This window comes from Podarcis bocagei, assembly GCF_964188305.1.
Source record: "Podarcis bocagei genome assembly, chromosome: 10".
Classification (NCBI taxonomy): domain Eukaryota; kingdom Metazoa; phylum Chordata; class Lepidosauria; order Squamata; family Lacertidae; genus Podarcis; species Podarcis bocagei.
Window position 1 is genome coordinate 60935291 of NC_138135.1, and position 13997 is coordinate 60949287.

At 44.1% G+C, this 13997-nt stretch overlaps 1 protein-coding gene across 1 annotated transcript in view; it reads right to left on the reverse strand.

Moving 5' to 3' along the window:
- Nucleotides 1-13997, reverse strand: part of SLC13A1 (solute carrier family 13 member 1) — an 85427-nt gene that overhangs the window by 25570 nt on the left and 45860 nt on the right. Inside the window, exons 5-8 of the mRNA XM_081211645.1 lie at nucleotides 6012-6199; nucleotides 5843-5900; nucleotides 5697-5754; nucleotides 1665-1828 (exon numbers count right to left, since the gene is read on the reverse strand). Coding sequence (XP_081067771.1) covers nucleotides 1665-1828; nucleotides 5697-5754; nucleotides 5843-5900; nucleotides 6012-6199 — 468 coding nt within the window. The remainder of the gene's footprint in view (nucleotides 1-1664; nucleotides 1829-5696; nucleotides 5755-5842; nucleotides 5901-6011; nucleotides 6200-13997) is intronic.

Genomic DNA, 13997 nt, shown 5'->3' on the forward strand with positions numbered 1-13997 from the left:
GCATTTTAAGATCGCCCGGGGCAGGCGGGGGGAAGGCAGGCGGGGGGGGGGGGAGCAAAGACTTTTGCCCCCCGCCGGCCTTCAGAAGAGGTCCTCTTCTGAAGGCCGGCTGTGGGCGAAAGTCTTTGCTCCCGACCGCCAGCATTTCCCTATGGGCTTTCGTCTTGCGATGCAAGCCCATAGGGAAATTCGTCTTGCGAAGCGCCTCCAAAACAGAAAACCCTTTCGTCTTGCGGGTTTTCCGTCTTGCGAGGCATTCGTCTTGCGGGGTACCACTGTAGTGCATAGTCCAGCAAAAGTTGAATACTTTAAGTTCCATTGATTTCAGCAGGAGGGATTTAAGCGTGTGTTTATGACTCCCATTGAAATAACGATGAGCCTTAAAATTTCTGGATAGATATTGACCACTGGGACATCAAGGACAAAGACAATGGAATTGCAAAGCTTGGAATACTTTATAGAGCCTGGATGGATAGATAGTGATTGTGGTTCAGAAATTCTCTGGCCTTCTGCTTCTTTGTTTACTGCACGGTTAAAATATCATTGATTTGTAAAGTAGAAGTTGTGGTGGAGTGTTGTTGGCAGCTAAACTGCAAGAGCATCATCATGTGACTCACCTGAATATTTAGCTAATCTATGAGACATTTATGTGACCCAGCAGTAATAAGGTCAACTAACCTACAATACCATCACATGGGTAGGCTCTTAAGTATATTTGGGGGACAGAGCTGGATTGGGATATAAAAACTTTATGTGGGATCATCTTAACAGATGGTCCTGGTTGTGGGCAGGCCCTCAACTCAGTTCCCCCACCTTGGCATGGGTGGAGCTATTGCCCTCACACCAGGGTGGCACCACGATTACCCAGGGCTATTGCCCAATCAATTTAAACAGGGTGATCATGGGGGAAAGTATAAAAGTGGCTGCTGAACACCAGCCCACTCTCCCTTTAATTTAGGTGTCCTCTGGCCTTGCTTTGGACATTGGTTGGTGGCCCGTCTTGGGACGGGGACCGGGTAGGAATTTTTTCCATTTGGTGAAATGGCACTGGCCACTTGGTTTTTGCCTACCTCTTAGCAATCATCACAACTTTGTAAGGTTTGGCAGTTAGGCATTGGCTTATAGTTGAGTGGGGGAGGGGAGGTCTCCCCCCCCATTGTCCAAGGGTATTCCATTAAAGGAATCTGGGGCCTGGATCTTGTCCGAAGTCCGCTTGAGGGGCTAGGGCCATGCCGGGCCTCTGGGAACACCGGGGGAGATGCAGGCGGGTTCCCCTGAAGCAGCTCCCCTTTGGGTGGTTTACCCTTACAGACTTTCTGCAAAGGGGGCAGGAGTCCGATATAGTCTTTTGCCAATGCCTAAGCCAATACTGCTCACATTCCCTGTAATCAGTAAAGTTGTGGCCAAAAAATTGTGCCCAATAACCTTAAACAAAAATTCCGTGTCTGTGTGTATTACTTTATTCTAATGGGGGTTGGCTTGAGGGTCTTGACACTCAACCCAGTTGGTATCTGTCTTGGATCTGAACTGATTTTATGTATGTGTCGATCTTTTAAACTGTTTTTTTTATTATTCCCAGTTGTTGTTTGAAGTGCTTTTATAAAAGGAAGGAAGTGAAAACAGGTTTCAGATTTAGAGAAACTTGTTTTTGTCTCTTTTCTTACGTGTTGAAGTGCTCAGCAAATATCAAGTTGGTTGAAGTTCCAGTGATGGTCGTCAGTCCGCCAATAGTTGACGAATAGGCAATGCACAGGCACATGACTTTACATATCATGTGGTCCCTTTTGTTTCGGTATTTTCTTCCGGTATCACTTGGTTCTGGAGTCTCCTTAAATAAGAAATGAAAAGAACAGTAAACATTTTCATTTTCGCCTAGCGACGTGTGAAACCTGCCCATCTTTGTTCAGAAATTGAAGGGGCTGAGATTTTTGCAAATCTTTTTGGAGGTTTTAGATAAAACACATTGTAGAGTGAAGAATCTTTGAAATAACCCATGGTGTATTTCTGATGCGTGTAGGTTTTCAAAACTTGTTGTTATTGTTCCTGGTTGATGAATCAGGAAGAATAGCAAATAATACATCCTAGAGTTCAAGTTGGCAAGAACAGCTTGGCCTGCAGAAACAGAAGCAGCCTCAGCTGCTCTTTCCCCTCCTCCATATTCGCGACTTGGTAAGTTTGTGAAAACATGAGAGAGGACAGAAGAAGGGGAAGAGGCAGATGGAAGATGCTGACACTGAGCCATAATGAGCAGAGGCAAGATGGAAGGGGGCTTGGCTCAGAATGCCTTGGGGATTATTGAGCTAGGAGAGAGCGAGAGTTTCTAAACCGTGCCATTTTATAAAATTCTTCTTCATCCGTAAGAACAGTCTCACTGTGGTGGGCTCCAGCACAGGTAGTGGGAAAACACTCACAGGAGATGAAAATCTGCATTCATCATGGAAAAAGTATTCACCATAGAAGGCTTATTCTTCCCTCTCTGAGTGGTGCGAGGCTGTCACCATGAGCATCTGCCATTATGTGCAGGATTTGGCTTGGGTGTAGTGATGGCATGCCAGGGCTGAATCCTACGCATGCTTGTAACTCCTCAAGATGGCCTTATTTATGAACCCATGTAGCTGGAAGTCACAGTGAAATGTCTTCCCCACCACCCCATAGACCTCATGAGAACAGGTCCAGCTTGGTTGACCTGTGGGCAGGAGGAGGGGATATCCTTTTAAAAAAAAGCCTTGAAACATACTTTTTATCAGTGAAGCATTGACATACTTCTGCCGCATCTCAAATGCTCAGTGATGCATTCAAAAATAATAACTACATCACTCAAACTAAGCTCAAATACATGCATGGTAATTGGAAGAGGCAAATTTAGCTCACTGTAGCTCAACATCTCTCTTGGCTCCAAGCTTTGGGGTCTGATACTGATATCCAACCCATTCTACCCCATTTTTGTTTGATTTGAATGATCTCACATGGAGACTAAATTATGGAGCATCTCAAAGGGATCAAATATTTGATAAGGTCTGTTAAAAAGTCTGTGTGATTCACAGGTTTTCACACCAGAATACTGGTAAATAGAAAGAGAAGAGAGTCATGGTTTGGTTGTAGCAAAATGGCGACAGACGTGTACATTTAAAAGAAAAAATGCATTGATCTCTTAGGTAGGCACTCGTGGATGCTGTACTTTTGGTCCCCACAGCCTGGAGTGCAGGGAGAAAAAGAGAAGGAGGAAAATGTATGGACACACAATTTTAAGACCACCATCCCCAGACTTCAACCACTAATGTCCCAGGGCTCATGCACACTTTTGTTTGATCTGCATTTTGATCACATCGTGTGCCGATTAATTCATCTGGGTCCGAGAGGTTTTCTCGTCGTTCCACAGCTGTGCCTTGTGAAAATCCCACCGAACCAGAACTTATCAGATGTGCAGAGAATTCAGGGGAGGCTTTTCCTTCGCTGAGCTTCAATTCAGCAGGTAAGATTTACGCAAGGCGCAACAACGAGAGAAGCTCTCAGACCAGGGGGAATTAATCAGGGCACAATACAATCAAAATATGGGCCCAGTGAAAAGTGTGAGGAGCCCCCAGGCTAAGAACTTCAACCAAACATGGATTTCTGAGAATGAATTCATATAATTAGTTGGGTTTAGTGCAGTTCTCCTTCCCTGTCATGTCCGTTTACTGAAACGTGTCAGGGAACGACTTTTCATCCATGATGCACTTTAAAGACTCCAGTTACAGGGGGATGGCTTAGAGCCAGGGGTTAATGAAGCTGATTTGAGTCTCGAGATAAGAATTCACGAGTAATCATTACAAAGCAGAGTTACAAATTGCACCACAATTCTTGTTCCAAGACTTGCCAGCAACTTCACAGTCAGACTAGGGCCAGGGGTGAACTGAGTCCAAAGAGGAAGATCTAGGGGAAGGATCTCAGTGGGAGAGAATCGGTTTGGCATGCAGAAGATGGCAGATTCTACCCCCAGAAACTCCAGGAAGGGCGGAAGAGCTGCTTTCAGTCAGACAATACTGAGCTAGATGGACTTAGTGGTTTGCCTCAGTTTAAGGCAATATTCCCACAAGACAAGAAAGAACATGGACGCAGAAACCAGTGGAGAATATTGCAGCAGGAACCATTAGCGGGATGGATTAACAGCTGGAGATACAAGGGTAGCAGGCGGGGCTCAAGAAACCTGTCAAACCCAACAAAACCTATAGTATGACAACACCTTTCTTAGGACCAACTGAAAAGTCACAAAGTCATGAGCAAGTTCTAACATTTGCTCCTGACTTATTGGCATTTCATTGTCCCTAATCATCACCCTGTAGATTTTGGATTTCATCAACATGGCTAGCTGCATCCTTTTCTTTAATTTGGAGACTTCAAAAGCTCACTCACAATTTTGTATTATACCATATTGCAGATTACCCGAAAGGCAGGATATGAATAATTTTAATAAAGAAATAATAAATGCGTAGACTTTGGGGTTTTTTGTCCAGTGGACCAACAAAACCACCTCCTTTTTTAAAAAAGTTATTTGGAAAGCCAGCAAAACATTTCTCATAGTTGGAATTCAACTACATAAAAAGGGAGATGTCTAATCAGGATTTTAAAGCTAAGGAACATTTTGCAGCAGTGGAGACTGTAATAAGGGGCACCCATTAGGCTATGTTTTGAAAAGTTTCCACAATCTTCTATGAGACTCTGATTCCCTCTTGCAAGAGATCATTGTTTAAAATCATCTGGCAGCCCGACACAGACACAGGACGTAAAAAAATAAAATAAAAACAAAAGAATGAGAATCTCAGCCGGAGTAATTAAAACAAGTTACCGTATTTTTCGCCCTATAGGACGCACTTTTTCCCCTCCAAAAATGAAGGGGAAATGTGTGTGCGTCCTATGGGGCAAATGCAGGCTTTCGCTGAAGCCTGGAAAGCGAGAGGGGTCGGTGCGCACCGACCCCTCTCGCTCTCCAGGCTTCAGGAGAGCCGCAGCGCCAGCCCCACAAGGTCGGGGGACAGCGGGGAGGCGGAACGCCGCCATCCCACTGTCTCCCGATGTGGTTTGGAGGCTGACGGAGGAGAGACGCGTGCTTCTCCCCGCCGCCAGCCCCGCAAGCTCCGGGGACAGCTGGGAGGCGCAGCGCGTCTTCCCGCTGTCCCCAGACCTGGTCTGCAGGCGGGCGGTGGGGAGAAGAGCGCTTCTCCCTGCTGCCGGCCCCACAAGCGCCTGGGGGGGGAATAACTTTTTTTTCTTTATTTCCCCCCAAAAAAACTTGGTGCATCCTATGGACCGGTGCGTCCTATGGGGCGAAAAATACGGTATGCATCTGAATGGGCCAAAAGGGCAAACAACAATATAATATGTTGGCTGCTCAGTCTGAAACGGATCTCCACAGGGACTCTTCTTTAGCTCATCCTTCTAAAGAGAATGACCTGAAGAGAAAACCAGTTGCTGCAACCCAAAAATTGGAAGGAAGAGTAGCACTCTTTCTCATTTCCTCTTTCGGCTTTATGTGCTTTTCAAGGCTCAAATTAATTCTGTTGGACCTGAAAGAAGTGACCAGAGAGGGTGGTGCCCACAGCACTCTCTCCAAAATCCAAATGTGTCAATGGACCTAGAGAAATTAGTGACCCTGACCTACTAGGCTGAAATCAAACCATAATTTCAAAATTAAAATGCCACGATTGCTTATGAAATACCTTTTCCTTCTCAATCTTGCACACAGTGTGAACCGCATGAGCAGGCCCGTTGCTATATCTGGAAAAAAGAAACATGCAGTGTTTATAAGTGATCTGCTGTGCTTGAGCAAACTGATATAATATACGTGATCAAAAATAAATTTTACCCATTAATTTCCTTTGTTTTCTCTTTCCAGCCAACTGCTTTGCATTCATCAATATCTTCTGTTTTAAAAGAGAGAGGGAGAGAGGTGAAAAGTTGAATAGGAGGGCTTCAGTTTAGCTGGTCTTTCCCCAGGGAAGGTAAAGGTGGAAAACGTCCAGCATCCTGCGTACCATCGAGTTCCAGCGCGTGATTGGTGGCTCCATTCGCGTGAGTCATTTCCAGGCCATCCACTTCCGCTTCAGCACTGATGATTTGCTGAGCCACTGCCTCTACGATGGGCATCACCATAGCAGCAGCGGAGGTGTTGCTAAGCCACATAGACAGGAAGGCACAGCTGATCATGAAGCCAAGGGTGAGCCTGAAAGGAGAAGCACCTCCATGTATTACTCTACAATCAGCCCTCAGCTTAAAACAAAGGAATGGTTCTTTGCCATCAGAATGAGACCGAGTTATCATCATCTTCATGAAAGAGCTTGAGTTAACACGTTTGCTACCAAATGAAATTTTCCACAATGTGGAACCACTTGAGCTCAGACATGTGCCAACCACGGCTGGCGTTTTGGTGCCTTTCAAAGATTTAACTGTGTTCTCAGGCTTCCACTGATGCTTAGTCCCTGATTAATGTTAATTTGCCCCAGATTGCTGCTGTATTATTACTGAAGAAGTTATTACTTGAAGAATATTATTATTTGAAGAAGTTATTATTATTATTATTATTATTTGAAGAAGTTATTACTGTTTAAATGTTTTAACTCTTTTAAAATATCATCAATTCTCTTCTGATGTGCATTTCCTTGGGATGCTATATGCAAGGCGGTGTGAAAATACATACACAAATAATTCCCAGAAAATAAATCCAGACACAGCACACCTTTAGTCAACAGAGTATACTGTTGCTTCAGGGGGTAAATAATATACTCCAGGCCCACCAGTTGCTGTGACACACACACACACACACAAACACACATGAAAGGCAGGTGAATGAGGCAGGGTTATTAAGTTCCTTGCAACACACATGTGTTAACATCGCATTTCCAGCCACTCCAGCATCACAGGAGTCTTGTAAGGGAACATTAGAGATAACTGTTTTATCTCAAGTCAGACCACTGGTCCATCTAAGTCAGTCTTGTGTTTATAGTAGCTAGTATTGGCTCTCTAGGGTTTCAGACAGAGTATTTTCCTGAACCTGGGTGCTTCCGCATCATGTGCTTCTCACTGAGCTGCAACCCTTCCCTATGCTCACATGGTCAAGCTCCAGAATAACCTTCTTTGCCCTTCCGTACTCAGGAACCAGAGATTATGCACCCATCCAATTAAAATCAACAATGGGAGGAACAACATAATAAGATGTAGGGCAGGTGTAGAGAACCTTTGGCCCTTCAGATGTTACTGAACTACAACTCTAATCTTCCTTACCCATTGGCTGTTGGGAGTTTTAGCTTAGTAACATCTGCAGAGAGGCACCGTTACAAAGAAAATGGATGACAAGACCTCAAAGGACCAGGCCACGGAGCTCATCTTTAGGAGAGATGGTTCAATCTATTCAGACAATAACAAAAATGGTCTTGTAAACTTTCTCTGGTAAAAATTCCCTAGATCACACCCCAACTAACTGCATAGTTATGGAGTACATTCTGGTAAAGGCAATAATTAAAACAAATTATGAAAATTTATAAAATTGTAGTTTCACCAATTGATGGTTTGTTTGTTTTTTGCTGTGAAAAAGGCTTTTCGAAGGACAGCAGGTTGTACAATGGACTCCTCTCGTATATTTCGACACTCTGGGACCAGGGCTGTGTCTTCATGATTTATGATGTGTAAAATGCATGGCTACTTGGACAAGTCTCATTAGAACATCCTAAATTAGTTCAGTGCATCAGATTCCCAATTAGCTTGCTGGCTCAAAGTCCTTCCAGGTAAGCTGATGTTTTCTTCTCTAACCAACAGACAGTTTATCTCCACACAGGTAGGCACTGAAAAACAGTTGCACTGAACCTGCACTCTCAGTTTCCAATTGTATGTGTGACAGCAGTACACTGCTAAATGGGGATCTACTTTACTCCCCAAACCAGTGCCCTGATTCATTCCTTTGCAATAGTCACTCCACATGTGCAACTTGGAACTATACTTTCACTGACTCCATGTTCTTGCTGTGTAACAGGGTAGGGAATCTGTAGCCTTCATAAGATGCTGGAGTTCCATGATTGCTAACCAGCATAGCCAATGACTAGGATTTATGGTTGTTGTAGCCCAGTGGCGCTGTGGGTTAAACCACAGAACCTAGGACTTGCCGATCAGAAGGTCGGCGGTTCGAATCCCACGACGGGGTCAGCTCCCGTTGCTCGGTCCCAGCTCCTGCCAACCTAGCAGTTCGAAAGCATGTCAAAGTGCAAGTAGATAAATAGGTACCGCTCCTGTGGGAAGGTAAACGGTGTTTCCGTGTGCTGCTCTGGTTCGCCAGAAGCAGCTTAGTCATGCTGGCCACATGACCCGGAAGCTGTATGCCGGCACCCTCGGCCAACAAAGCGAGATGAGCGCCGCAACCCCAGAGTCGGTCACAACCAGACCTAATGGTCAGGGGTCCCTTTACCTTTTTAGCCCAGTATAAGTTTCTTTTTCTATTTTGTTTTCCTCCTGCCTGCTCTCTGCTGCTTCAGCTTCTCTCCTCCTTGCACCCCCATCCAAGCAAGCCTTTTCTGGAAAGATTCTCCAGCCATTTCTATTTTATTTTTAGGCTGCTTCTCTGGGCAAACTTCCAAAACAACAAAAGAAAATGAGCATCATTTTAAAACTTTTAACAATCACTCCACACACACACACACACACACACACACACACACCTGGAAACAGCAAAACTCAGACCCAGACTCAAAACCCATCTAATAAACATCAATCTTGGAAGGGGTGTGGGTATGGTCTTCAGGGCCAGCCCAAAAATCTGCAATGTAGAAATTTCACACTGGTCCAGTGGAAGAGAATTTCATCACCATGGGGCCACCAAAGAGGAGGCTCTCCACCTTATTATCTAGGGGGTGAACATACCAGGAGAGACTCAAGTGGATATTAAAGGGATCGGCTATCTTCAGCAATGCTATTAGGTCTTCTGGATAGATTAGTATCCGTTCCTCTTTCCTCACCAAGATTTCACTGCCAATTCCGTTCTGCTGCCATGTGCCCCAAACCATTCCAAATGGGATACTCATTTCTTTGACGCTGCCAACTTGGTAACCTTGCATACTTCGTTGAAGTTGCTCCCACAGCACAGTGCTGGAGATGGCGAAAAATGATTTGGTCAAACTTTAACTTGTGAAAGCACAACCTTGTCTACGTAAGAAACGACTACGAGGTACATGCATCACCTACACCATTTTTACTTCGTAACAAGTGGTCCCAGAATGGATAATTTTTACAAAGATTGCAGAGACCTTTGGAATCAGTGTGGATGGAAAGCACTGCATAAATGTTAATGATTACTTAAGGTAAGGGCAAGCTCCTTGAAAAATGAAAAAATGACTTTACAAGTTATTTGGGTGGCACGACCCACATCCTGGCTGATGAAATCTCGTCTCCTCTGAAATAAAGCTGCTTGCTCCTACATTATAGGGGCACCAAATTGTGATCAGGTTACATTTCAGTTCTGGATAATTTCTGCCTATTATGCCTACCTCTTATTAAATGGATGATAGTCATTATTGCAAAAGGCTCTAGATGAGCCCAATTGAAGGAGTTTATTTATTTTAAGGTCAGACTAAACATAGACTATTAATGGTAATTCTGAAGTTCTGAATGTGATGGTCAAAATGTCCTGCAAATAAATTTGAGGCACTTTCAATCCTCCTACAAAAACTTTGATCTGGAACAGAGCTCTCAGCCTTTTGCCAGTTTAGCAAAATCTTGCCAGAGGCAACATCCTTGCTTCTTCCAGGAACGGGGGAGAAATCCAACCCGTTCGCTTCTCCAAATGATGTATTTATCCAACCAAACAATTCATACTTCTTTGTTTTTTAGCAAAAATAAATTTTAAAAGCCACTTAGAGACCTAAATGACGTGAAAAGTGGGGTATATTATTAATAACTAAAAATTTATATTATCAGGGGACATGGCAAAAATGCAGAAATTAGGCAAAATTACATACAAAAAAGTATGTATGGGGGGCATACAAAAAGCCATACTTTAAATATAATACAAACTCATCGTGTAAACTGAACTTAAGATTTGAAAAGTGAGAAACACAAAGGTGCTGAAATTGGCAGATCACCTGTCCGTGCTTCTTCCACTTTCGGGATAAGGTTATGAAATCCAGTCCTTCCTGGGATTTGTAATTTCTAGAACTAGGCAAAGGCAACTTTGCAAATTCTAGTAGGTATCTGGATATGACCAGATTTCGTAAGCAAGGATAGGGGATGTAAACATCTCGTAAGAAGGCAAATTCCGTACTTCTCCTCCCCTTCTCTTTTGAGGGGGGAAAAACACTACTGCCGTGTGTATGTAACAAAAGAATGAAGGCAAGGATGATTTACAGCAGTGGAATGTGATGCTGTGATGCTGAGATGCTGAGTGGAGTCAGGGTGAGTAAGAGGTGGAGAAAGTCATCTGAGAATGACAGTCGAAGAGGAGGAGTTTGGATTTGATATCCCACTTTATCACTACCCTAAGGAGTCTCAAAGCGGCTAACAATCTCCTTTCCATTCCTCCCCTACAACAAACACTCTGTGAGGTGAGTGGGGCTGAGAGACTTCAGAGAAGTGTGACTGGCCCAAGGTCACCCAGCAGCTGCATGTGGAGGAGCGGAGATGCGAACCCGGTTTCCCAGATTACGAGACTACCGCTCTTAACCACTACACCACACTGGCTCCCCAGACTTTGCATAAAGAGAGGAGTGAGTGGATAGGAAGGAGAGAGGAGAAAAGACTGGTGGGTCAGGATAACTGCTGAAGAGGGAAGTCAGTGTGCTTTGTTTTGTCAGGGATGGGGAACCCGTGGCCCGCCAGGTGTTGCTGGACTCCAACTCCCATCAGCCCCAACCAGAATGGCCAAAGATCAGGGATGATGGGAGCTGTAGTTCAGCTACACCTGCCTGCTCTGCATCCCCGGGCAAATGTGTTAAACTGAAGCATTATTTATTATTTTGCATGCAGCAATGCCTTGTTCTGTGCTATTTCCCCTACACACATAAAATGGGGGATTCTAGGAAGCCATTTCTCATTGCATATGCTGGTTTGGGCTTTTTGAAAGCAGAGTCCTGCTTGTCTCTGCCATTCAATAGATGATGGTAGTAGGGCATTTGTGGGGGAGTGACCTCAGTGACCTTTAGGGGCCAGGGCCTTGAACAGGAACCTGGTAACCTCACCAAATATATGAATGAACTTGTTGGCTGTAGTGGAATGGGAGATTCTAATAAACTGATTTTTATTTTTTAAAAAAGGTGGGGAGGGGGAGGGACAGAAAGTGCCTGCAGAGAAGAAAAAGAATTCTTCAAAAAAGAAAAAGGGGAAATAAAGGAACTGCTTTATTGCAATCTCTTTTTGATAGCAAACAATTTATAAACCAGCATTCAAATGATCATTATGTACCCAAGAGTGTAAAATTATTCCCAATAGATTTGGGAGTTGAAAACTGACTGACGATCCCTGTTCTAAAGCGGATTCCAAAAGACTATTTCACCTCAGTTTCCCTTCATCTACTCTGCCTACAACCATTTGAAATCCATGCAGATGGCTTCATTTATCACTAGGAAAGGTTTCAGTACTGTTGGCCCAGGTAAGCTGGATGTAAATTCTGAGCAGAACTGGGCTAAGACATCTACAAGATCTGAGACATTTCCCTCAAAATCTCTTGCTATTTCACAAATGAGAAGGATGCTGCCCTCTTGGATCACATGCCATTATGATGTGACTCTGCAGGGAATTTTTGGGTGCACATATCAGGTTACTTACTGCTTTAATGACACTATGACATGAAATGACATAACCCGGCTGAACAAACACAGCAGCCTTCCTCTGCCTGCGATATTGCTGGGCAATAAAAACCGATGTGCACCAGCCAGCATAAACAATGCTTTGGAATTATGAGAGTTGGAGCCCCATAACAGGAAGAGCACCTGGTTTGGGACAGCAGCTATAAAGAGCGAAAAACAATCATCTCAGAAAGTGATAGAAAACACTTTCTTATCTTAACTTGACATATTATCTGTCAAGATAATATTGCTGTTTCAGTGCAACTGGGATAACACCCAGCTCAAAGGGTACTTTTGGAGGATCAAAAATTACCTGTAGGAGGAATTTACATGGAGCCACTAGCTTATTTAACATCAGCATTGCATATTTTGCATGCCATTAAACATCATGCAGATGTTAAATTAAGGGAATTGCTGTTTGACTTGCTTCTTGGTTCAAGTCTGAGGCAACTCTTGAGTACCGTTGCTTATTTTAGGGTTCCAGTATTCTTAACATTAAGGGACGTGGGTGGTGCTGTGGGTTAAACCACAGAGCCTAGGGCTTGCCGATCAGAAGGTCAGCGGTTTGAATCCCCACGACAGGGTGAGCTTCTGTTGCTCTGTCCCAGCTCCTGCCAACCTAGCAGTTCAAAAGCACAAAGTGCAAGTAGATAAATAGGTACCGCTCCGGCGGGAAGGTAAACGGCATTTCCATGCGCTGCCAGTAAAGCGAGATGAGCGCCACAACCCCAGAGTAGTCCGCGACTAAACCTAACGGTCAGGGGTCCCTTTACCTCTACCTATTGTTGGTATTGTGTTATAGGAGAATGTCACCAAGTGAAACTAACTGCACCACCATTTCAGGAAAAGCTTCACCTGCTAAACTGCTGTCTGCCACACAGGTGGCTTTGCAAGCGGTGAAGATAACAAACATTCTCAGTCTTCATTTTCCCTTTTAAGCCAAATGGCAACAGTGGCCTGCCTGATGAAGTAGTAATAAGGATAATTATTTTGCTGTTCTTGTTTTTTAAAAACAAAAACAGTGTTTGCGTATTAAAGTACAATATATTATTCCAGGAGGCCAGGTGACCACTGGGTGGCAGGCAGGCATGCTTACAAAATTCTCCCCATCCAAATTTCTTTCTGGTTTCTGGGTTTCTGAATCATCTGGTCTAGTTTGCAAGCCACACCAATGCCTAAGGAAGCCGCCATCTTCTATTTTTATTTTCAGGCTCCATAGAGGCCACTGCAAATGCTTAGCCTGCCACAGTTTTAATTTGTTTCTGTTGGTTCTTTAATCTTCTTAATTCTCACCCTACCCACCACTTGTGCATATTGCTAACACAGTGAAAAGGGGTACTCATCCATTGGATTGCTTGCACAGATCAGTAAGAAAGACGGAAAAGCGATGGAACAAATAAAAAAAAATTAAAGCTTCAGCAAACTATGCCCTTTCCAGAATTAATTTTGGAAAATGCCCATGTTAAATCATAGAATCATAGAATCATAGAGTTGGAAGAGACCACAAGGGCCATCGAGTCCAACCCCCTGCCAAGCAGGAAACACCATCAGAGCACTCCATCAGAGGAAAGAATGAGGAAATCCATGAGAGCAGCCTGGAACCAAGGTAATCCACTCATCATTTTATGGGCATGTTCAGTTGCAGAGACAAAATCTGGAGCAACCGTCTACACCCTCCTTACAGCACTGTTGACATCTTGCTGTGGGCTTAGAAAACACACACACACTGTGAAATCAGCCTTGATCTGTTCATGGGCTGGGCTTTTCCCTGGCTTTCCTCTGCCCTCCCTGCATTTTGTGAAACCAGCCAGACTATCGATGAAGAGGTTAGGTAAGGTATATTTGTGGATTCCATATTTACGGAACGGATGGCTTCATCATCTCTTTCCCATCTCCTATCTTAGCTTTCTAGTTACTCCTAATGGACAGGTTTGGCTCTTTGGCGCCTTACGATCATGATGAGATCTTATTAGGTGAAGAAATAATGATACTCCAAACCAAAACTGTGATCAGTCTTGCAGGCAGGGATGTACACACAAGCATGGTCCTCAGGGTCTCCAAGGTTCACTGAGGTTTCCCACTTCACCCATTCTGCTTTCCCTAACTGTGCTAATTTACCATCATCAAGTGAGAAACTGACAACTCCTTGCTTCCCCTTTCACAGCAGCATCTGGCAATTCAAGAACCAAAAAGCCTGCA